The 23907-nt window shown below is 41.9% G+C and overlaps 2 protein-coding genes across 2 annotated transcripts in view; both read right to left on the bottom strand.

Moving 5' to 3' along the window:
* Positions 1 to 2184, bottom strand: part of LOC131697721 (testis-expressed protein 264 homolog) — a 98563-nt gene extending 96379 nt beyond the window's left edge. Inside the window, exon 1 of the mRNA XM_058988709.1 lies at positions 1586 to 2184. Within this exon, the coding sequence (XP_058844692.1) occupies positions 1586 to 1843 (258 nt within the window). The 5' untranslated portion in view covers positions 1844 to 2184. The remainder of the gene's footprint in view (positions 1 to 1585) is intronic.
* Positions 2185 to 3068: 884 nt separating this feature from the next.
* Positions 3069 to 23869, bottom strand: LOC117412559 (Fanconi anemia group D2 protein-like). Its single transcript, XM_058988711.1, has 44 exons — positions 23741 to 23869; positions 23176 to 23261; positions 22753 to 22887; positions 22117 to 22184; positions 21844 to 21950; positions 21623 to 21683; positions 21298 to 21350; positions 21086 to 21164; positions 20644 to 20768; positions 20451 to 20533; positions 20020 to 20129; positions 19328 to 19428; positions 19052 to 19163; positions 18552 to 18587; positions 18127 to 18273; positions 17699 to 17833; positions 17319 to 17450; positions 16749 to 16856; positions 16138 to 16247; positions 15631 to 15691; positions 15241 to 15360; positions 15003 to 15076; positions 14758 to 14901; positions 14387 to 14487; positions 13914 to 14029; positions 13670 to 13778; positions 13433 to 13534; positions 13131 to 13228; positions 12484 to 12642; positions 12235 to 12351; positions 11836 to 11964; positions 11334 to 11452; positions 10901 to 11017; positions 10035 to 10162; positions 8142 to 8241; positions 7603 to 7725; positions 7123 to 7216; positions 6700 to 6771; positions 6535 to 6573; positions 6302 to 6376; positions 5753 to 5827; positions 5494 to 5640; positions 4882 to 4974; positions 3069 to 4340 (listed from the first exon to the last, which is right to left on the bottom strand). The coding sequence occupies exons 2-44, from the start codon at positions 23222 to 23224 to the stop codon at positions 4239 to 4241; spliced, it is 4365 nt and encodes a 1454-aa protein (XP_058844694.1). The 5' UTR covers positions 23225 to 23261; positions 23741 to 23869; the 3' UTR covers positions 3069 to 4238.
* Between the last annotated feature and the right edge of the window lie 38 nt (positions 23870 to 23907).

Here is a 23907-nt window from a genome sequence, read left to right on the forward strand (position 1 = left end):
ACAGAGTTGCTATACTGATAATATTTTCAAAATACTGATAAAAGTTATTTTTGTTTAATGGTTTGATAAGACAACAAGCTTTATTTTGAGCTATGTCTAGGCCCTATGTCTATGTGTTGTGAAAAGCAAAATATGACTCTGCGGTTCCATCTTAAATCATGCTGCAGTCTGATTCCTTTACTGACAGGCCATATAAAAGGTCCTAAAACTTTATGGAGGACTAACAAAATATATCACCTTGCTATATTGAGCATAAAGTGTAGTTTGAGCAACTTGTTAAAAAAAAAAAAAAAAAAAAAAACACACACACACACACACACATTACTAAAACACACTGGCAGTCTATATAATTTATCTAAATAATGACAGATATACATACCAACACCATTTAAAATAACAATAGCCCTGTGGCGAATAATTTCATAAGCTTGGTAAACATTCACAAACAACCCTATTTTTAAATCAAAGGATCCATAAAGGCTGTGTGGTCCAGTGGTTAAAGAAAATGGCTTATAACCAGGAAATCCCCGGTTCAAATCCCACCTCAGCCACTGATTTATTGTGTGACCCTGAACAAGTCACTTAACCTCCTTATGCTCTGTCTTTCGGGTGAGACGTAGTTGTAAATGACTCTGCAGCTGATGCATAGTTCACACACCCTAGTCTCTGTAAGTCGCCTTGGATAAAGGCATCTGCTAAATAAACTACTATTAATAATAATAAAGACGTATTGTTCCAGCAGCAGCTGTCATTTCTTTGACTTTAGACCAAACTTATTTTTATGATCAATGTAAAAACAAATCCATAAAGGGATCTGATGCATCTGCAAACCACAGACACAGTGAATGGACAGAAGATCACAGCAGAGATAAAGCACAGTAGACCTTCCGGGTGATCAGGTGGGGGATCGGTAGGGAGATTTTCAGGAATTCATGTACAAGCTCTAATGATTAGGTTAAGATTAGAGTTAGGGTTACAGTTTCTTGGTTTCCCAATAACAGCTAATGAGAAACGCTAAGGTTATGGTTTGGGCAAAGATAACAGCAGTGGTGTAAATAGTAAGGGAGCATAAGATATTTACATCACCGCTGTAAATGGTAAGAGATCATACAATATTTACACATCTGCTGTGTACAGTATATAGTTTCCATTTTCCTTACTCATCAGCGGTGTAAATAATGCATCATTCCTTACTGTCTATACACAGCAGTACTGTGCATAGACACTGCCCTGGATTCCAATGTAATTTACAACTGTTTATAATGAGATGAAACAGGTCAAACCTCATTGTCATTTGGGAGATTTCCCAAGGATTGAAATAAGACTCCTATTGCATAACAGTTCCTCTCGATCCATAGTAAAACCAGGAATGATCCAACCGCTATGCAATGGGAGTCTTATTTTCATCCCTGTTTCTGTATTTGCACTAGCCCCTGGCAACTCGCGGCCGCCCAGGGGTCCCTGGACATGCTGGAAAATAGGTGTCCCAGCTTAGGGACCCCTGCTTTACACTGTCGCTGGGTTTATCAACATTGATCGGTTTCGAGTAGTCAGATTCTAGTAGTAATTAGGTCCTTGCATTTACCTGCTTGGGATCATCGTAGTACACCCCGATGGAAGAAAGCTTGGGTCCGATACTGCAACTCTCAGTGAAGACAGCCCCGCTGTCTTTATACGAGCCCTGATTGAATTTGTAGGCAATGGTGATATTCTTGATCGGCGAGGACCCTGTCCGGATAATAACCTCCGTAAACAGTCCGGAATACAGCACGACTCCCAAAACAGTCAAAAGCAAAAACAGGAACAGAAAGGAGATCAGTGCCAATAAAATAAATTCAGACATTATTGTAAAAATAAAACGCTACTGATGACAGAGAGGGTGATATTTATATTACATGTGTCCCCCGTTTGCTTTGGGCTAAAATTGACAAGCTCGGTTTCACTGTCTTCCTTTCCGATCTTTCAAAGTACTGTACATGGAACCACAGCATGCAACTTTTTTTCCCAGCAGCGCTTTTCTGATGTTTTACACTACCTCCAACACACTCGTTTTAAAGATGTCGGTTGATGCAATTACGTGGCTTATGATTGTAATAATATAACGTGGACACAAGGATTTTCAAAAGGCAGGACTAAAGGGTACACAACACTTCCCTAAACACTGATACATGCGATACAGCTTCCTGCTTGAGCCAAGCGAAGATGCGCAGTGTAGGGGTGTTCAGTATATATCTTTTCTTTTTTTTTACCATTCACAAACACAAAGTGTTTTCTTTACAATTATTATTTTGTTTTTATAACCATTTCTTTCAGACTGAAATGTAATTAGTCACAAATCAGGTTCGATTTAACGGACCTCCCTATAAATTATTGGTACTGGCCAACATTGCTCAGTGTGCCCTTTAAAAAAAGGTGCCCAGGCTTAAACGAAGGGTTTTCCGAGATGGCTGCTTATTGTGATGCTGGGCATTTTTTTACTTGATAACTGCAATTGAAAATTAGGTCATATTTACATGTATTATATACACGTTGCTTTGTTTTATATATTCTAGATATATAGATATATAGATATAAATAAATCCAATTGCTATAGTTTACTGTAGTATACTGCAGTTAATACTACTGTTTATAATAGAAAACTGTTGTATTTTTGGTGCAGCAGGTATCACAATACTGCTTGACACCACTTAAAGTCCTTTGTGGTTTTGGGGGTCCTAATAGTTGTTGCACAGGAAGTGAGTCTAGTGTTCAACAAGTTCAAGAGTCGTAGTGAAAAAAGTCAGAAAAATAAATGACCCTCACGATTTCCTTACACAGGCGTCTTGAGACACTAAAGTACAAGGACTGGGGGCAAACCAGTTATCAAACAGTGCTGTCTGTTTAACTTCCAAACACATCCTCTACTGAGGTCCTTGTAGATTAAAGAGATGATGGAGTCATTTTTTGTGCGTACCGTGTAGCAGCATTTACAATAGATAAAAAAAGTAAGATCCCTAATGCAGATTACAATAACCAATCAATAATAAGAAGAATAGTGCTGAAAAGAATACAAAGTTGGACTACATAGCAAGACTTTTAAATCAAAGGTTTATTGGAACATTTTCTGGCCAACATAACTGCCATGAAACCATGTTTTTCCAACCTATTCACAAACAAACATTTCCACTGAAAAACACAAATACAGTCTAGAACTAAACATGTATAATATGTAGAATTTATATATATATATGACATAAAACTTCATTTTCAACAAAAACAAACTCTTTAAAAGATCAAGGAGCATGCAGACTCCAACAGTGTCATTAGCTCTGTGGTGTTTGCAATAGGCTGAGGTGTTGCTATTTTCCAGAATGTCTAAAGTATTTTAAAGTGACCTGTTTTGGTCTACAATTTTGGTGACGGACAGAGCAACCAGTGAAATTGGAAAAAACCCACTCACACTTGCATTGTAAACATCACAGGAACCCATTAAAGAAAACCCTGAAATGAAATGTCCACGTTCCTTGATCTTTATTGATTATTATTAAATTAGAATCCATTAGAAAGTGCATTCCCCCACCCACCCGTTCTTAGCTGCTTTTGTTTAAAACCGTTTAAGTCTATAGTTGGGGAGACAACGCAGCAGTGTTTGAGGATCAACGGCTCACTCTACATAAACCTGAACAGTGTCTCAATCTTTTGTTTTTAATGTTTGATGCAATCATTTGAAATATTTAAGTGTGCTAACTTCACTGCACAACATCAGTTATGATCAATTTAAAGTGACTTGGAGTAAAAAGCTATCTTTTAAAGCTTATACATTTTTCTACCTGGCTGTGAACTTGCTTAGAGAATCTGTTGTTGGTTCCTTTGTGTGACTGACAAATTTTTTTTTTTGTGGAACCAAGAACCCTAGAAAATTGCTGAACAAAGGTTCAAAAGGGAGAAAAACTTATTCCCATTAAGCCCACAACTAAAATTATTATTTCATTCTCCCAAGGTAGAGCAAGTTAGCTTTATATAAGTCGTGACAGACAGAGGCAGGATACTCAGCACCCTGATTGTGCTCAATCAGCCTGCAATTAATACCTTTTTACAGAGACCGGAATGAATCTGCTTGCAGAGAATAGAGGACAATAACTGAAGCAGCATGCTTGAGAGTGGTTTCCAGGAAAGCATTGTGAACCCTGTGCTCTCAGTTTTGTATTGGTGGGGAGAGGTCAGTGTATCCTGGCTGCATCCTACCCCAGCAGGTGTGTCTAATCTGAATCATCAGTACTCTCTTCATCCTCCTCCACCTCCTCCTCCTCTCGGACTCCATTCCTCACCTCTGAGTCACTTTTATTCTCATTGTCTTCGTCCTATTTGGGGAGAAAATACTTTTTAAAAAAGACTCCTGACTGTCAGTACTGACACATAATACACAGCACTTCTTCAACCAGGGATCTAGGTCTCAGTTCTGACAGAGAAATGATTATATTCATGTTTATGTTTCATTTTTTAGGCTGACATGCATGGGATTAATATTATTATTATTATTATTATTTATTTCTTAGCAGACGACTTTATCCAGGGCGACTTACAATCGTAAGCAAATACATTTCAAGTGTTACAGTACAATTAATACAATAAGAGCAAGATAAATACAATATAATATAAAAGATTTATCTTTAATTGCTGTGGGCAGTGGAAATGTAGATTATAAAATAATACCCAGACCTGGTTGGCACAAAATAATGTACCTTTTAGGCTTCACTGGCAACAGTGTGAACAAGACAAACTACTGCTATTTCGTATTTAATATTAATAAAATGTGGGCAAAGCACAACAAATCTCTATGTAGAATGTGTCTGTGCTGCAGGAAAATGAAGAAATGCTGTATAAAAAACCCAGGAGCCATACCTCTCTCTCAGACTCCTCCTCTGGGAGCTGTGAAGCCTCATCATCCTCGCCCTTCTCGCTGTCTTCGGTCTGCTGGGACAGGATCTCCTCACCCTGTAGGGACAGAGGGGACAGGACGGAAGAACTGGTCAATGTAGTGAAGAGTATTACACAAAGTCTGTGACCCCCAGAACAACACTGTTATGCAAGTATAACTGTATAATATGCCTGTCATAGTATAGCTCTCTAGCTGTTGTGCTCATGAATACTCCTGAAAAGGATGGGGACCATGGCACTGGCTACTGTCAGGCCCGCCAGAGGCAGGCACATTAAAAGGTTCACCTCAATCCTGACCTGATCACCTGAAATTCAGTCCTTGGCTTCTGTCAAGAAGAGATTGGCAGTTGTGGCAAATTGTGTGATGGTTTTGTCATGTAGACTTTCACAGGGAGCTAGTTGACTCATTTCATCTGTGATCAGGAAGTGTATTGTATATAAATCAGAATGTATCATTTAAATATAGATTACTCAATGCTTAAAACCAAATCAATGTAAGATGACACAGTATCCTTTGGTTCCAGATTGAAAAGGACAGAGTCACAGAATGGCGTGTTTGTGCAGCGTGCCTTGTACCTTTAGGTTCCTGTTTTTGAGGTTCCCCACCCAGAAAGCCTCCTGGCAGTTGTTGAGGATGAGCATGGCCTTCACTCGGTACACAAACTGCTCCAGAGTCTTCTTCAGCAGGGGCACGTGATTCGTCAGTCCTGTGTCTTGACGTATCTGAAACCAGCCTCACAAAGCATTACAAACACACAAAGCAGGCCCCCTCCTGTTCAGTGAGAGACAAACAAACTGGACCTCCAAGTACCTCACGAGTCCACCCGTAACTTACCTTGGTGTGGCCGCACATGTAATGAAGCTGTCTGGTGCTCTGCTGAAAAGTCTTGAGCAAGCTCTGAACATCTTCCTGCAAGAGACAAACAAATGAAAACCTGCAAATTAGCCTATTCTGGATCAAGTCTGTCATGCAAATAAAAAGCATCAGGGCTTCCCAAGCATGAATCCTTAATTAAGGATCCACACCACTTTGAACTGTACATAGCCAAAACAGTAAGTAATAATGGACAGGATCAACTGTATAAATGGATCAGCCATATAATGATGCAATACCAAATGGACAAGAAAAACAAGACACTAACTTAGCCCCGTTTAATTTTAATTCTACATTTAGTTTTAATGTAGAATTGCTCAGATATAAGCTTATAAAATGGAGTTTCAAGCTAGCCATTTTGATATTATATCTTTAAATGGGCTACCCCTTTTTTTACATAACTTGTCCCTTTGTCGATATCATGCCTTTTTACTAACTAAATCCTCACTGATCTCATTAACATTGATGACAGGCAAGCACGTAGCCTGGTGCAGACGCCCAAAATCTCACCTTGTGTTTCTTAAAGCTGTAGTCCAGCAATGGCATCGCCAACTTCAGGAAAGCTTCAACAAAAAGGCGCCCATACTGGAAACAGACACAGGGTTCAAATTGTCAGCATTGCCTTACAACAAGTAACAAGGTGAACATCCACTCAGCTTAACCTCTAAACAAAGCAAACCCTGTTTTGTTCATTAATCTGTTCATGAATTCCATGCCACATAATAATAATAATATATACTGACCCTCAAGCAGACACCAAGTACAGGCCTGCTGTCAAATACCTGCAAACAGAAAGGAAAGAAGATCCCACATTGGCCTAGGGTTTGAACACTGACACACAGAGGCGACCAGAAAGAGAAATGCCTGGTTTTTTCTTGTAAAATCTTGTTTGCAGCTTCTTTCCTCACCTTCACCAGATTGACCAGGATGTGGAAATCTCTCACAGCCAGATTCCAGGTCAGGAGCTTCTCACTTTGTGCCTGTCACAGAAAAGATGCACTGCTTTAGCAGCACTTCCACAGCCAGGGGAAAATACTCACTGGCACTGGCCACAAAAGTAAACTGCTACTGAAAAAACTGACCTGCATGGAAATAACAAGAGTCATCTTCCTTATTGAGAAACCAGTTTTGCTTGTCCCGATTCTGGTTTCCAATAGAAACAAAAGCTAAAGCCAATACAGGCCGACATACAGTAGAATTTCTAACATGGCATTAGAATTTCTAATATGGCATCTAAACACTCTTTAAAAGTTTTACATTGCATTCATTTGGATTAATTTAGCTGTAGACAAGATAAGGGGATGACCAGCCCCTTTGTGCTCTGCGCTTACCTCACTTGAGTCCATTTGCTTCCCAGCTGCAATTCTCCGCACCGATTTCTCCAGCACTCCCATCACCACACGATAGAAAACCAGGAACGTCTGCCTGTGAGTCAGTGGAGACAAAGTCAGTCCAGATCAAATTGCAATGGACTGGGTTAACTGGCACCCCCAATAATGACCCCGGATGTTCTTTCAAAAGACAGGTCGAAAGGTACTGTAGGCTCCATCAAACTAATGTACATTTATCAGTGCTATTCCCAAATAAATCAGCTCTATTACTTTCTAATCTTGAAGTACCACAGGCTCTACGTCATAGTGAAAATAGGCAAGTTTATCTGGTTTTGTTTCTCGAGTAATAAATATTAAAAAAGCAATCCTCAAGAAACCCAGAGATATCCGTTCCACACATGAAATGAAAATGAAAAACTCAAAACAGATTAAAAAGATGTTTAAAGCCCTCCAGCAACACCCCCACCCTGCTGTGTGTACCTGGTTAGAGTGGGGAAGGTTCTGGAGCAGCCATCCTTGGTGGTGCTGATGAGCTCAGGGAAGCCCACTCCGGCGATCTCCTCGATCGCCTTCAGCACATCATCTGTGTGCTCCAGGTATATACTGCAGAGAAGAACCCAGAGAACTCAGACACAGCACGCCATGTTACACAACACACCCAATGAAGCCTCTGTTCTTTTCACTCGCATGGAAAATGCCCACAGTACTGGATCACTCAAGAAACTCCACAGCTGCAAGTACATTATACACTTGCCCTGTTTGAAACAATCGCTTGGACTCTCAAACTACATTTCAATGGCCTAATATCAACATGCTCAAATCTGTTCTTAATGAGCACGTGGCTTGTGAAACTATAATGAACAGTAATCGTTTCCACAAGCAGTACAGTGCAGACCATTCTAAGTGAATGAACCTGACTACAGAGGGAAAGGAGAGCTGTTATAGGAGCAGTGTGCTCATTGATGATGAAGTGCAGAATGGGGTTCGTGGCAGAGTTGGGAGCCACTGCTGTGATGTACCTCAGCAGGCTCTGCAGCATCTCGTTGTGCTTGTTCCCTTTCTCCCTCTCCCCACTGGGCAGGATCCATTCCTGGCACAGGAACCCTCTGGAGAGAGACGCTGGACAGCAGATACAGAACAACACGGGGATTTCAGTCAAGAGGCTGGTTCATACAGTATAGCAATCCACACTGTTGACCTAATGCTATATTTTGCACCCTCCAATGTCTGCTTGTCTGCTCTAGTTCTGGGTTTGATTGAAATCTATTCTTCACACTGTCTTGCAAAGTCTCTCTGATCCAACTCTGTCAAGTACATTAGGTTCCTATCCACTGCATTTTCATTCACTTGCTGACCTGGGGATCTCTGGCACTGCTCTGGCCTGGTTCTCCTCCCACCTCTCCAACCGCACTTACCAGGTAACCTGGCGTGGAGCAACCTCCACACCTCACCCTCTCTTAACTGGAGTCCCCCAAGGGTCAGTCTTGGGTCCTCTCCTGTTCTCTCTCTACACCTGCTCCCTGGGCCCCCTCATCGCATCCTATGGTTTCTCATACCATTTCTATGCTGATGATGCTCAGATTTTCCTCTCCTTCCCCACCTCTGACTCCACCATCCCCTCCCGTATCTCTACCCGTCTGTCTGCTATTTCCTCCTGGATGCACTTGCATCACCTCAAACTCAACCTCTCTAAATCTGACCTCCTTTTCTTTCCCTCCTCCTCCCCCTCCTCTGATCTCTCTATCTCTGTTCCTCTGGAATCTACCACACTCTCTCCCTCTTCATCCGCTAAGAACCTTGGAGTCACCCTGGACCCCTGCCTCTCTTATTCCCAGCACATCTCCACTCTGGCACGCACTTGCCGATTCTCCCTGAGCAACATCCGAAGAATCCGACCCTTCCTCACCAACTACGACACCCAGCTCCTGGTCCAGGCCCTGGTACTCTCCCGCCTAGACTACTGCAACTCCCTCCTGGCTGGCCTCCCTGCGTCCGCCACCCGTCCGCTCCAGCTCATCCAGAACTCTGCTGCCCGCCTGGTGTTCTCTCTGCCTCGCTTCGCCCACGCTACTCCACTACTCCGCTCGCTCCACTGGCTCCCGATCACCGCTCGCATCCAGTTCAAGACTCTTCTATTAGCCTACAGATGCCTTGACCAGACTGCACCCAGCTACCTCCAGACCCTCATCTCTCCCTACACCCCAACTCGACCTCTCCGCTCCGCTTGCACTAGAAGACTGGCTCTACCTCCGCTACGCTCCCCTGCCTCCAGAGCCCGCTCCTTCTCCACCCTTGCTCCGCAGTGGTGGAATGACCTTCCTACAGATGTCAGGACTGCCCAGTCCCTGACCACATTCCGGCGCCTCCTTAAGACTCACCTCTTCAAACAGCACCTGTAGAACTCCTCTGTTTGTATCCTGGGACACTATCACCCTTTATTTAAATGTGCTTTATTTTGCTCTTATCTGCCCCCTATTTTACTGCATTTAATCCTGTACTTCAGAATGCTGTAATCTGCCAAGTGTTTAACCTGTAGTATTTTGTATTTAATCATATCCTGATGTAACTATCACTATTATCTGCTGTATTATTGAATTGTAGTTTGTCACACTTGAACAAAAGTTATTGTATTTCTTGCTCTTATTGTATTACTTGTATTGTAACACTTGAAATGTATTTGCTTACGACTGTAAGTCGCCCTGGATAAGGGCATCTGCTAAGAAATAAATAATAATAATAATAAAAATAATTCACAATCTCTCTGCTCCAACACAATCTCTGACTATACATCTGCTGTCCAATACAAATTATTTTAAAATTCAGGCTGACAAACATGTCAGCTCATCCTCATGCTGGTGTACTGACACTAAAGAAAGCATGAAACATTATTTTGATTAGAGGAGAGTAGTTACCTATCTTCTCTCTGTACTGGCTGTCAGGACCCTGGTCAGCCACCACAATAAGGAGCTGAGTGAGAGAGAGGGCTGGGCTGCAACCAGGCATGGTACTGTGGAAATTTAACAAGTACCCAAAACTCTGCCTGCCAAACACAAAAATAAACAACAGGTAAAAAAGGAGTACTGGAAACTACTGTTACTCATTAATTTCAGTAATTATGAGTAAAAAGGTCACATAAGACAACTAATTCAAAGAGATAGAGGTCTTTTGATTACTTCTCATTTGAAAGGGATGGAGAGATAATGATCTGGTCTTTATATGCAGCTGCTAATAAGGGTTTTATTGTAATTTCATATGAGCCAGCACATGGTTTTCAATTTACATTTTCTTGTGTTCAGGCATATTGCTCTGGATATCTAGAACAGCAACTAGTATAAAGATTAATTTTAATATGTTAGTTATTCATGTGTAATTTACTGATTAATCTGGCTTTAAAGATGTACAGTTTCCACAAATATTTTACTGCTCGGGAGTCTCCTGTATGGCATGCTGCCCCCTACTGCCCTGAGAAAATACTGCTACATCAATATGTAGGAACCAGCAAATACACTTTTACCACAAACTATAGGAAAATGACAGTAAATTATATTAGGTAATTATTTACATGTGTTAGCTCTTTGCAACTTTAACCTGTAAACATATCTGCCCAGAACCTAACAATACATTATCATCAATCTGCAAAACCTCCAGCATCTACAGCACAAACACAGAGCTACTTCAGGTCTAAAGGAACAAGGTGTTCAGTTCCAGACACAGACCGTTCCTGGAATGTAATGGAGGTAAAAAGATAGGCCAAGACCCAGGGCCTGTTTGAAGTTACCTGACCAGTTCCTCCATCCCCAAGTCCACCTCATTCTCCTTCTCTTTCAGCCTCCCAGCCAAGATAGCCAGGGCCGATTTCAACAGCTTGCGGTTCTCATGCTGAGAAAACCCACTCCTGCAACAGAGAGAGAGAGAGAGAGAGAGAGAGGAGATATCAGCATTGCCATGGGTAAAGGTAATTTAATCAGGACGTGCCGTAGTAAAAGTGATAACAGTCTGGGAAAATAAATTAAATCAATACCAGATCTGGGAGGAATTTACAGAGGTGAAAATTGGGTTGAAAGGCTATTGAGGTGAAGCTTGGGATGCATACAGTCGATATAGGATAATGGATGCTATTCTTGATGTTCGCCTAACTGTGCAGGGTACTAAAGACGTGTTACAATCCTGTCCTGTGCTTTTATAGCCCCCCTGTATGAGTGGAGACTCACCAGGAGAAGGTGGTGAGCAAGATGTGGAGCAGCAGCTGGTAGCAGGTAGACATGAGCTGGTACTCCTTCATATCCACACCTGGGGCATCCACCACCCCATTGTTCTCCAACAGCAGGACCTGCAGAACAAAAACCCAGCCTTACTTCCAAAACCTAGCCCATTATATATTCTTCATAGTCTTAGAAGTGAGTGGAGTGATAGACAGACTTGGTGACCTCATACTAACCATAACTATGCAAGGCCATTTAACATTATCCATTACACAAATGAAAGCTTATCTCACTCGGACGTGTGCAAGATAAAGTTCTGAATGTATTGCCAACAGTTGTTTACCAAGAATGGGCACTGAATCAGACCGTTTCCCAGTGTTGAGAAAGACTTTCTAGGCTTGCGCAAAATGTAAAGGAGGAAAGTACAGTAGTTCACAAGGGAGCAAATCAGCAGGTTCTGAATAGAATCTAGTGAAGAAGCATGCCAGTGCGCAGGTGAAGCAGTCCCCACCTGGAAGAAGTTGTGTGTGTTCTCTAGGTGGTTGCAGAGTGCAGGGAGTAGCTGGATGCAGCAGGAGGCAATCTCAGATGGGCTCTTCTGTTGCAGGTGAGAAAAACCCACATTCTTATCAGCCTTCACCTAAAAAAAATGAGTAGATGTTGAAAATGTTCAGGTCAGGATTAAACCCATAGTGAGTAAGAGACTGCAGCCCAACACTCTAGCCACTGAGCTACTCAAACCCACTTCCTTCCACACTGTAGCACAGCATCTAACCACTGACCTACTCAAACCCACTACCTTCCACACTGCAGCACAGCATCTAACCACTGAGCTTCTCAAACCCACTACCTTCCACACTGCAGCACAGCACTCTAACCACTGAGCTCTAGCACCTCCCCTCAGCCTCACCTTGAGGAAAGGCATTCTCTTGGCATTAGAAGCTGCCAGGCTGAACTCCAGCTTGCGGGACAGGTCCTCCAGCAGGAATACCAGCTCCGAGGGGCCCAGCTGCACCACCTCTGACACCTGCGGGGAGAGGCACACTGTCAAAGGATGGATAGGTAATGTATCAGACAGACAAGTAGTGAGCCACACATTTGCAAGAAATGCTGTCTCCTGCCTCCGCTGCCCGCGACACTCGCTTTCCCCTGCCCGTACCTTGGTGTGGTCCTCACTGTCCAGGAGAGACCTGGTGAGCAGGCCGCACTGCAGCACACTCAGAACATCGATATCCAGCTCGCGGAAGTAGGGCCGGTAAGAGACCAGGCTCACTCCTGCCTTCCCCTCCTCCTTCTCCTTCTCCTTCTCTGGGGATTCCTGACAGAATTGTAACAGCGTAATAAAACAAACAAAAAATCTAAACAGAAATACAAATCATTTCTCATTGGATAAATATGTGAAATGTGTAAATTACAACATAATATAAAATGCCAGTTATAACTAAATTTGTCAACAATTACCTAATTATTGTAGTATAATGACTGTTTTATTAATACGTAATACCTATTACTTATTATTTACTATTTGTGTCTTTATGCCAGTTACCAAAACTTAAGAACTGATTTATAATCCACTTTACAGCACTATTCCATTCAGATTTCCAAAATTTAGGACGTCTTGACAAACCCTTGTTAATTGAATGCACTGTTAGTTTAGTTTATTCACTGTCTGTGTCCCCCAGGGCCAGGACAGGTACATATCAATAGTGCAAAAATGAATACAAAGAGGAGACCCTTTGTAAACTTATCAAGATTACTCAGAGCCAGAAAGGTGAGCCCTGGCACACTCTCTGAAGAGATTTCTACCTTCTCCTGTTGTGATTCTTCAGCTTCTGCTCCCTCCTCCAGCTGAGAGCTGTCACCAGAGGAGTTCTTATCCACCTTGCGCTTCTGTCCAGCGCGCCCTGCAGAGATAAAGAACAAGTTGGTTGCTCCAATGGCTACACCCCTATGAACACATGAGTTTGTAAAAGATAGAGTTTGGTTTTGATTGGCTGATCTGGTCACCATTTTCCAAGGGTGCATTGCACATGTGCAGTGGTGAAGAAGCACCCATCTCATTTGCATATCACTCACATTCTCTCATTTGCATATCATTCTCTTGATACCTTTCTTTTCTTTCTTGGCAGGGGGGGCGGCACTGGCTGGAACAGCACCTTCAGCTGTCTCACAATCAAAATTAGCAAGAGGAGGAGCATAGGCCGGAGTTGCTGAAACACACATGGGGGAAAATGTGTTTATCCTTTTATGAAACAATACGAAACAATATGAAACAAAAAGGTTAATACAAAGAAAGCTTTTCCTTTTACATGTCTTTAGTCCGTAGTAATTTAAGTCGCACCAACCTGCTAAACACCTTTCCAGAACACTCTGCAGATAGGTGATGTTCTGCAGCCGGATCATCACCTTGCTTTTCATCTCAGGGTCCTGCTGTCTACAGAAAGCGTTCACCACCTGCATAGCACAAACACAGGTACAGTAAACAACCACAAACAAGGGACAGGATGGGAGATTAGAGCAGACAGGTAGAAATGATTGTAAGAGCAGAGTGGTACACTGGGCACAAGTGAAAAACAATAAGCAGCATACCTCTCTGATCCAGTTGATAGCATGGAAGAGTAGAGTGCAGAGAAACTCCTTCTCTGGTTTAGACAGACAGTCCATCTTCTCCACCACATCTAGGTCAGTGACAATCAGAGGGCAGCCTGTAACAGAGAGATATACCCCACTTCACGACACCAGCAGTGTTCTATATTACCACCAGCAAATTGACCGGATTTAAATGTCAAAGGCCTACCAGGTAATTCTATTGCAACATTAAACCATTATTCAAATACAAAAACATTCCATCATTTAATTTGTATATGTTTGGCTCAAAGTCTATTACTGAAAGTTTAACTCATCTAACACTTTGTGTCTTGTTGGTTATGTGGCCATTCGGAGTTTTCGGTTTTTCCAGTTAGCCTCTGTGTGAGTTCTGGTCAATGTATCAGTATTGTGCACTGCGAGTGTTCTGGTCAATGTATCAGTGCTGTGTTGTATCAATCCTCCCCAGGTATTACCCAGCAGAGCGTCGATCTCCACCAGGTCCCCCTGGTTCTGCTCCTCCTGACACAGCCGCAGAAGACGGAAGAAGGACCCCAGGCACAGCGGAGAAACTCGCCTGCAACACAAGAGACGTGAGCACAACACCTGTCACGTCTCATTTTTATCTGACTAATTTCACAGAACATGACCAGTCTATTCCCACGGTAAGGCTTCGTTTCCATCCCAATCACGCAACGTTTGGCAACAGTTCTGACAATTCTCACATTAGAAGGAAACCTTTGAACGACTGGTGGACATGATGAGAATTCCATTGACTGGTCAACCGGAAACAGGTTCACAAGAACGTTTAGAAATACGTGTGCAATAAAAGCAACATTTCACTGACCTTTTGTCCCCTTGAGCAGGTTGACTCAACTGCGCCCCCTTCTGAAGGTCCTCAGCAAGCAGAGGCAGGAGGTTGATTGCGATTCCGCCTTGGCTCTCCTCTTCATCCAGGTTATACATTGCTTTTGCTGGGAGAGGGAAGGTGCTGCAATAAAAATCAGAAAATTAGATTTCATAGTATAGTGACCTATATCCTGTTAAAATGGGTTTATCATAAACATTAATAACAGCAGCAATTATAATAACCCTTCTATTTCAGATCCCAGGTCCACAACAAAGTCCTCTTGGAAATCTTCCAGCACACTCATCCCAATCCACTCCTGAAATACAAAACACCTTACTACAGTCCATTGTTTTCTCAATTAACCTATTTTTGCAGAATCAGTTTGTCTTCGTTGTGGCATTTAAGTAGTGGCTTTCAACGTGAATGGGAAAATTAAGTCTGGGAACTATATTAAAACGTCATTGTATTGTGCTGACTCACGTGCACCTGCGGGTCAAGGTCTCCAGTCTGCACCAGGTTGGCCAGCTCATCATAGTAAAGGGCAGCTGCTTCTGGAGAGCACTCACTGCAGGAGCGAACCAACCCCAGCAGGGCTGTCACCTGAGCAAAGCACACAGAGAGTTACACTGACAGAGCTAGCGGAGCGTCGATTTCTGCAGTATCATTCTGCATCACACATAATATCAATCCCTGTTAGTGTTCATCATTGTGTGGCTAAATATTTGCAGGTGCCCATCGTAACAATAACAAATATCAAGTGAGCCATCAATTTGAATAGGCCATTGTATGTGGCGGTTTGTGGTTAGTATACTTATGTGTCATGTTGGTTTAGATGCTGTAACACTGCCCTCCAGTCCCCAGAACTCTCACCTGTCTGTAGGTTTCCTTGGGCAGGGGGACGGCTTCTGAAGAGACGCCTTCTGGCTTGCTCCTGTAAAAACAGAGAAGGAATTATGGATACAGAGTGGATGTGAGGTCTACAGTCAAAGGGGTCTTCTGAAGTTAAAACAAAAGACATATCACATCTGTCTCTTGCTGTCTTTAACACAGTGGAAGAAAATCATGGGGTTTTGAAAGTAGCTAACATTAGCAAAACACAGATACTGCAAGTTCACTCATAGTTAGCTGCCGACGTGGTACATTTTGTATCATTCTGAAAAGCAGACAAATTGACAAATGCATGCAATCCCTAAATACCACCAGCAAAGCTCTTTAACTTGAGTCATGGCAATCAAAAATCTGCAACACCAGCAAAGCTCTGGGATGTTCAGATAGGGCAGCCTCTTTTAAAACATTAACACCATAACTCTTGAGCACACACGATGCTGGGGTGCAGAGAGAATGGGATGGTCCTGGATCTCTCTCCCAGTCTCATACCTCCGTGTACCCATACTGCCCACCACCATCACAGCTCCGATGATCCCGATCCGCTTGTATTTGGACACGGTGCTGGAGAGCTGCTTCCGGATCACAATGTGCATGTCATCCTGCGGACAGATCACAAGGTGGCAGCATGACAGTTAAGCACACCATTCTATTTACTTCCCCGAAAGTATAATCGATTGCCAGCCTTCCATTCTGCTAAAACGTTTTGTTTTTTCAGCAGTCTGCTTTACATATTGTCCACTTCCAAGCCTGTTGCTGAGCCATCATACGGTATATTATAAATACATACTACTTTAAACTACTGAAGCAAGCCAAACCTTATGAACCAAAAAAATATATATTTTAGGAGTAGATCCGCCTTCACTTTCTGAGTGTGGCCATTTTTTAATGTCATCACAATTGACTTTCATAATACAGTACAATAAAATTTACTACCAATACATTTGGGGATCCAACTCCTCTCAATATAAAAAGGGATCAGTCCTAACTTGTTTTTTTTGTGCCCAATAGCGGTGTAGTCAAATTGATTGGCTGATATATGAAGATAGCAATAGTCCCAGCCCGCCCTGCCTCCTATACGGTGTAATGATGATTGCTCTGACCTGGATGTGGCTGCCCTCAGTGCCTCGGCTGAATGCCAGTGTGCTCAGGATGTAGAAGAGCTTGCGGATCTGTGATGGGGTCAGGTTGTCCATGTAATCCAGGATACCCTGCTCAACAGAAGCATCGCTCTGCTTAAACTCATTCACACCAATCACTAATTAACAAGTGAAACCAAGTGTGCTATACAAGTGTTGTTTGTTAACGTGTATGTGTAGACTTTCCTCATCCAAGCAAAGACATAAGGAATGCGACCAAAAAAGTCTGAGAATAGTCAATCTTTTGTATGTAGGAAATGTCTTAGATAATCTATTGTAAATCATCGATATCAGTGGCCCTTGAGATACATTCCAGTGTAAATATTTATTCCAACCAGGTACTAAATTAGTTAGCTGAACCGGATAAAAGTTAATTTACAAATTTTGGATGTGATTTGAAGGAACAAAGTCTTGCACTAGAACGGACTTCGAGGGCCAAAGTTGGCAATCATTGATGTATATTCATAATTACTTAAAAAAACTTAAATGTGTCTGTTCTCTCTTTGTAAACGTGCATGAACATAGGCCCCTCACCTTGACGAAGACAGCGTACAGGGCCATGTCAGCTGGGCTCTGTGTCACCAGCTCAGAGAGGACCTCCAGAGAGACGTCCACCTCCCCTGCATAGCCACTGCACACGTGAGTCACCAGGGAGCCCACCACCTCCTGAGGGGGAGAGAGAAAGTGATAAATATTAATCATGAAAACCCCTGATCGATAATGCTAGGCGAGACACAGGCAGTCGTGCAGAAAGAAGAATGTACATCTGTGTATAACTCACGTAACCTTTTTGTCAAACATTTTGAAAGCACTTGAAAAAAAGTTTTAAATAGTAGTACAAATTGACAGAAAAAAGATGTGCCTGTGTCCAGTAATGCTATAGTCAAATATAACCCCAACTCTATCAAGCCCACCTGCTGGCAGTAGGGGTCGAAGGAGGTGAAGGCGTGTTTGTACATCTGGCTGCCAAAGGTCACCACACTGGGGTCAGGTGAACGAAGGAGGGACTGGGCCAGGGAAATGATGGAGGGGAAGTAAGCTCTAATCACCTGCACCACAGCAAACAGAAAAGAAGAAAACACTAATAACGAGCATTTTTATATACAAGTGATTATTACTGCACAGTAATGTGGACCCAAAATCTTACAGCAATTAACACCTGTAGATGTGTTCGGTGTATGAACCAGTGCTTTAAAAAACAGTTCATTTACCTTTGGTGCAGCATCACAGTATTCCCATAGTTGAATTATTTTATTTTATTTTATTTTTTTTAACCGTAATTAAAATTACTTTGCCTTTGCCTAGTGATATTTCAAATCTGTGTGTCTGAAACATGACTGACCGTTGTGTGGCCCCGGAAGGCAGCCTGAAGCAAGGACTCCCGGATGTGTCCTCCCCGCACCTTGTTCCGCAGCACCCTCTCCGCCCCGCGACGGCTGTGGTTGGAGTTGGTCGTGTGCAGGATGAACAGCACCAGGAGGTCAATGACCTGGGAGGGGAAACAACCAGGATTTTGCAGGACTGAATTTTATAAAAAGTGCAAACCCTGCATCCTGTCTTGTTTCTCTGTACCCATTGGGTTTCACCAATCACTTGGTAGTGACCGTCTAACTTGTCCACCCAGCGGTGAACTCACTCATGTAAATAGGCTTATGAGTTTGGTGTATTATAAGGAATAAAGTTTTGATTATACAGGAAGGAAATTGACAACTGGCTGTCTGCGATGCTGCAATGGTTTGTTGCACACATGAATATATAAATACATACCTTATGTTCTGCCACTGAATCAATATTCTCAATTGCCTATGAGGAAAAAAAAAAAGATTTTTAGGTATTCTAAAAAATAAAAAAAACACAAATACCCTGGAGATGTTTGAGCAGATAATACACAAGATTTGGTGCCTTATCACAGAAACGGTTTGTTGTGTTGACTTGAAACTTTGAATGTATAAAATACCAATGGGGAATATGGTCAGTGTCTTTTCCAATTTGACTGGTAGGAAACCATTTTGGAATATTTTTCTCCCACACAACAATTGCTTCAAAACATAAATTTCTCTTAAATTTTATTGAGCACTAACCCTGAATTACAAATGTGCTGATTAGATTTTGGAGATAATCTGATCTGATCAAAGGTAACTGACTGGTGGCCATGCTTGGATTTTGTACCGTTTTTGTACACAGTGATTGGGAAGTCACTGGACAAATGGGATGAATACATAATTAAATGGATAAAATACATTTTTTTTTGTTTGTTTTTAGCTCACCTTTATCCAGGCTTCCGAGATAGCTTTCTGAAAGCGAACTGCTGACTTAATAGCGTCCAAAACAAGGCTCACACAGTCCTGGCTGCTGCTGGCTGCAGAGTTTAGGGAAGACCTTTAAATAAAGAAAAGACACGAAGTTGGCTTGAATATGGAGAAACCCACCAGAGCAGGTGGAACGTGGTTCCTGTTTTAATGACAGAGAAAGGGGTATAAACTGCACTGGTATTAGAGGAATGACGCGGAATTGGTTTGTCTCCAGTCTCATATTCTACGTACCCGCCCTTCCCTCTGCTCTTCACTCGGCTCTGAGATGCTTGTAGCGGAGGGGGTAACACACAGGATTCCAGCTCCAACTTCTTGCGCAGATCAGAGACAACCTGCAAGGCAACAAGATTTTTTTCACCATCCACCAGGCACACAGTAGATAGACAGGGATTGAAATAAGACTCCCAATGCACAGCAGTTTGATCCGTTCCTGGGTTTACTATGAGTTTACTATCTGAGCTTGTTGCCTATACACTGTGGCTAATGAGGCTAATTTTAAAACCTGGAATGGGGAAACTGCTATGCAATACGGGTCTTATTTCCATCCCTGGATTCATCTAAATAACTGATATTGGATTAAAATTCAGAACAGAATGATCATTCATTACCATACAATTAAAATTATAATGCACAGCTCAAAGCTATCAAAGTAATACAGCCATTTCAACAGTTTTGCAGACACAGAATTAAAACAGGTATTCAATTGGCAACACATAAATCCATATTTTCTGAATTCTAAATGGCAAACAATCTGGACAAGGTGGCAGATTATTTTAGTTTCTTGATATAAAATGTAACCAAAAGCCAAGTTGGTATAATGAAATGGTATTCAGGTAGTGCGCAATCAGAAAAGGGACTGTAAGGGAATTCTAGGGTTGCAAAGCATGTCTGTGTGTGTGTGTGTGTGCGTGTTTGAAACGTACCTCTACAGCCTCCGCTCCCGAGATGGCGTGCAGAATGAATTTCACCACCACGGGCAAATCCTCCAGCTCCACTGCAGACAGAGTGGCCATGACAGCCTGCCGCACCTGAGGAATCAGAGACCAGGATGGAAAATCAGACTCCCATTGCACAGCAAGTTGAGACAATCCAGATTTTACTGTGAGCTTCAATGAAGTTTGTCTAATTGGGTGATCAGTTTCTGCTAATAGCAAAACCTGGCATGACTTCAACAGTCATTTACCATCTCTAAAATAGTTGTCATTTACACAAATGCAGTTTCTCTGAGAATAAAAATACTGATAAAGGTTCACCTCTCCAATGTCACATAAATCTGTTTTTTCCCTCTCAGGGCTATACATCTTAACAGCAAGATCTTTTACAAGTCCTGTTTATTTGTCTCATGGCCAACAGGTCAACAGGTCAGAGCTCAGGTTCAGACTGGAGAGGGCATCCAGGATGGGGACAGTGAGCTGTGTGTTCTTCTGAAGAAGGGAGCTGCAGAGAGACCAAGGAGAGATGGTTTAGCGCGTAAAAGGATACACAGATCAATTGTCAGTCTTCAGGAGCCTTAATATTTCCAGCACACTGCACTGTCTCATACTCACTTGAGCTCCTTGGCGATGTCGTTGTGCTGAGTGTCCTCCAGGATCTCGGGCAGGCTCGTGATGATGTCACGCTGGATCTCTACCGGTGCCACGGCAACCAGCTGCATCAGCTTACTGGCCAGGTCCTGGAAGAGAGGCAGAAAGAGTGAGAGAGACTCTTGTGAAAACTGACATAATCTATAAAACGGAAACAGTATCCACAACTAGTTTCGCTGGGAAGTCATTCATTACTAGCCCGACTTACCCTGCTAAATTAGTTTTGACACCATCATTTAAGGTGTGTTGTAACTACATATATTTAGTACATGTATGTAGAACAAGAGCATCATAGAAGTCAGTGCTTTTTATCGTTTTGCTCATTGGGGGTATCAAAATCAATTGATGGAGGAAGGAATGTTTGCCAAACTAGAGACACTAAAACAACACTCTTCAAAAAGGTTACCTTGCTGTCCATTACTCTGTCCAGCCACTTGAACTGATTGATTATAATCCGTGGTATATTCAGCCCATCCTCTCCAGCACTGCAGAGAGAAGCCAGCACATACTGTTAGACTACAAGTCATTACATTGCATCCTTACATTGAAAATACAGAAAACTGAATTGAGAACCTGCACACATCTCAGTCTAAAGGCAACTGAACAACACAAACTTACCCTTCAAACATGAACTCAGGTAGCTTCTCGAACAAGGTGTTTATGACGGGTGACTGAAACAAAACAAAAACAGGCAACTTTGGGCAAACTGAGAAATATTATTACTGGGATAGATTAAACTAGACTGCTGGCATTAGTAATAAAATAGCTATTTTCCCAGCCCATCGCTGTAGTACAGCTAGATGAGATACTCCTTAAAAAGAGTACTACCTCTAGCAGGAGAAATTAGGGAATAGGGATGTGTTAATGTGAAACAGAATGGGAGTCATTCAACTACATGCATGTAGTAACACACACACACACACACACACACACACACAGCTACCTGCAGCATCTCGATCCCCAGCAGAAGCTTGATGAGGCTCTCTTGGTATGAATTCACAGCACTATTAGAACAAAACAGATTTTGGTTGAGAAGACATTTTAAAACGAGTAAAGGTGTGTCCTAGCATTAATGGGTTTCTTCTTTTTCCAAATGTACAGCAGTGCTCTATATTCCACCCCACTTCTTCTTCATACCTGTTAGTTAGTATCGAGGGAAATTACCTGGATTCTCCTTCAGCAGAAAGTAGGGCACAAGGAAGCAAGCAGTTCTTAAACTTCTCCTGGTCTTCCATATAGGACTCCAGGCCAGTGATAAACTCTTGAACAATCTGCAAACCACATTGTTAGTTTGAATATTCCTTGAAACCCACTTCCCACCAGTACTCTATATTCCATAGCTTTTTGTGCTGACTGCAAGACCCAAGACTTGAATAGTGAAACTGACAGACAGGCGCACCAAAAGCTGAGTCCAGAGCTGGACAGAAAAGTACTCACGTTGGGGTAGCGTGGGTGCTTGCGCAAACCCTTGCGAAGCCTCATCTGGAACACAGTTTGATCCACGGCTACAATACAAAGCAGTTCCAGATTCATTTAAATACACACAGTGTTTGTATTATTCATTTTAATTATATTATTTATTCAAAAAGGGCTAACGATCCGGGTTTAAAAAAAAACTTTCCTTGGCAATGCAGCATTATTTTGTTTTGCAGTTGAATGTTTTGTCGTCTCTAATTTTCAATTCATCCACAATATTTATTCTCATTCCATTCCTGTGCTAGTTTATAGGACCCCATCTGACCCCACATAGTTGACTATGTGCAGCATAGAGAGTTGCAGATGTCACAACATTTTCCCTGAATTTCTCAGAATATATCTAAAATTCAGACAAGAGCCTCGTTGTGTGCTAGGCAAATACACCTGTTTTAAATTTAAACCAATTTCATTCGCTCTTCAATTGAAATAATAAGATAGTTTTAAAAACAGCCAATGTGGGACATGGTTTACAGGTATTTACACTGATAAATATTTTTCCACTCCGTTTATCTGAACTTGCCACTTTCAAGAAACAAAAATAGCAACTTGGTACCTTTTTTCTTCAGAAAACCAAGAGAAAATTGCCCCCATGCTTACCAATCTCATTGGGCATGCTGCCTTGTCGCAGAGACACACCCGCTGCCCGCAGCAGCTGACCAAACACAGAGTCATCCTCCTCCAACACACAAGGCTTCTTCTGCTTCTGCCCGCCAAAGCGGCTCTTCTTCTGTTCTGAAGAGGGCAGTAGAGAAACGAAGAGACACATATTACAGATCTAATTAAAAATATAACAGTTGCAGTGTAATTCTAATTTTATAATATATATAATATATATATATATATATATATATATATATATATATATATATACACACACACACATACATACATGACAGGTACATTTTCTGAAAAGGATAAAAAGCCTTTTTTAGTTTTTTGGGTTTTTTTGTCGTGTGGTGCAAACATTTCACATCTTATTTAATCAGTTTTTCTTTCTCAAAATCACAAATAAGTGCCTACTTGAGGTGTCATCTTTATTATTATCCGTAGAGGAGCGTCTCTTCTTCATTATCCTCTGACTGGAACAGCTTCCTGCACACAGCTACCTGCAGAAACAAGAGTGACTGTGCAAAAAAGGAGCTGGGAAAGGGCTGATACATTGTTGTATATTCATAAATGTTTCTGAGTTAAGAAAATAAAATAGCCTTAATAAAAGGAGGGGCTGTGAAATACATAGGCAAGCAAGAACGGGGAATTAATTTTCAAACTTTAATTACTGAATAAGTGACCAAGTGGAGTATTTACCCTATACTGTTCACTAGTATTAGCACTAGCCCTTGTGGGTTTTTTGTTGTTTGTTTTTTTTTGTATAACTGTGCTTCTGGGTTATACGGCAAATTGCCGTGCGTATAAAACAAATAAAAAAATCCAACCTAAATGGAAAATAATTTTGAATTCAATCAGCCAAGGCGGCGATAGCCTGCTTAAGTTCCTTCTCTACCTCCTCCACCCGCACAAGCCTAGTTTATGTGTGCAGTAGCTAACAATAAAGACTCAAACAGCATGTAGAAAGATTATGGTTTACCTGAAAAGACGATGAATTTCCAGGTCCGTCTTTATTTAGATGTATTTTTAAAAACAGAAAATTAATTTTCCCGCGCCGGTGTTGTGCAGAAACTTGGGGATCATTGCCAAATTTCTAAATGATGACGTTGACAGAAACTGGAGAGTGTAGGGGACCGTCCATATTTA

This window comes from Acipenser ruthenus, chromosome 16 (genome assembly GCF_902713425.1).
Source record: "Acipenser ruthenus chromosome 16, fAciRut3.2 maternal haplotype, whole genome shotgun sequence".
NCBI classification, from domain to species: Eukaryota; Metazoa; Chordata; class Actinopteri; order Acipenseriformes; family Acipenseridae; genus Acipenser; species Acipenser ruthenus.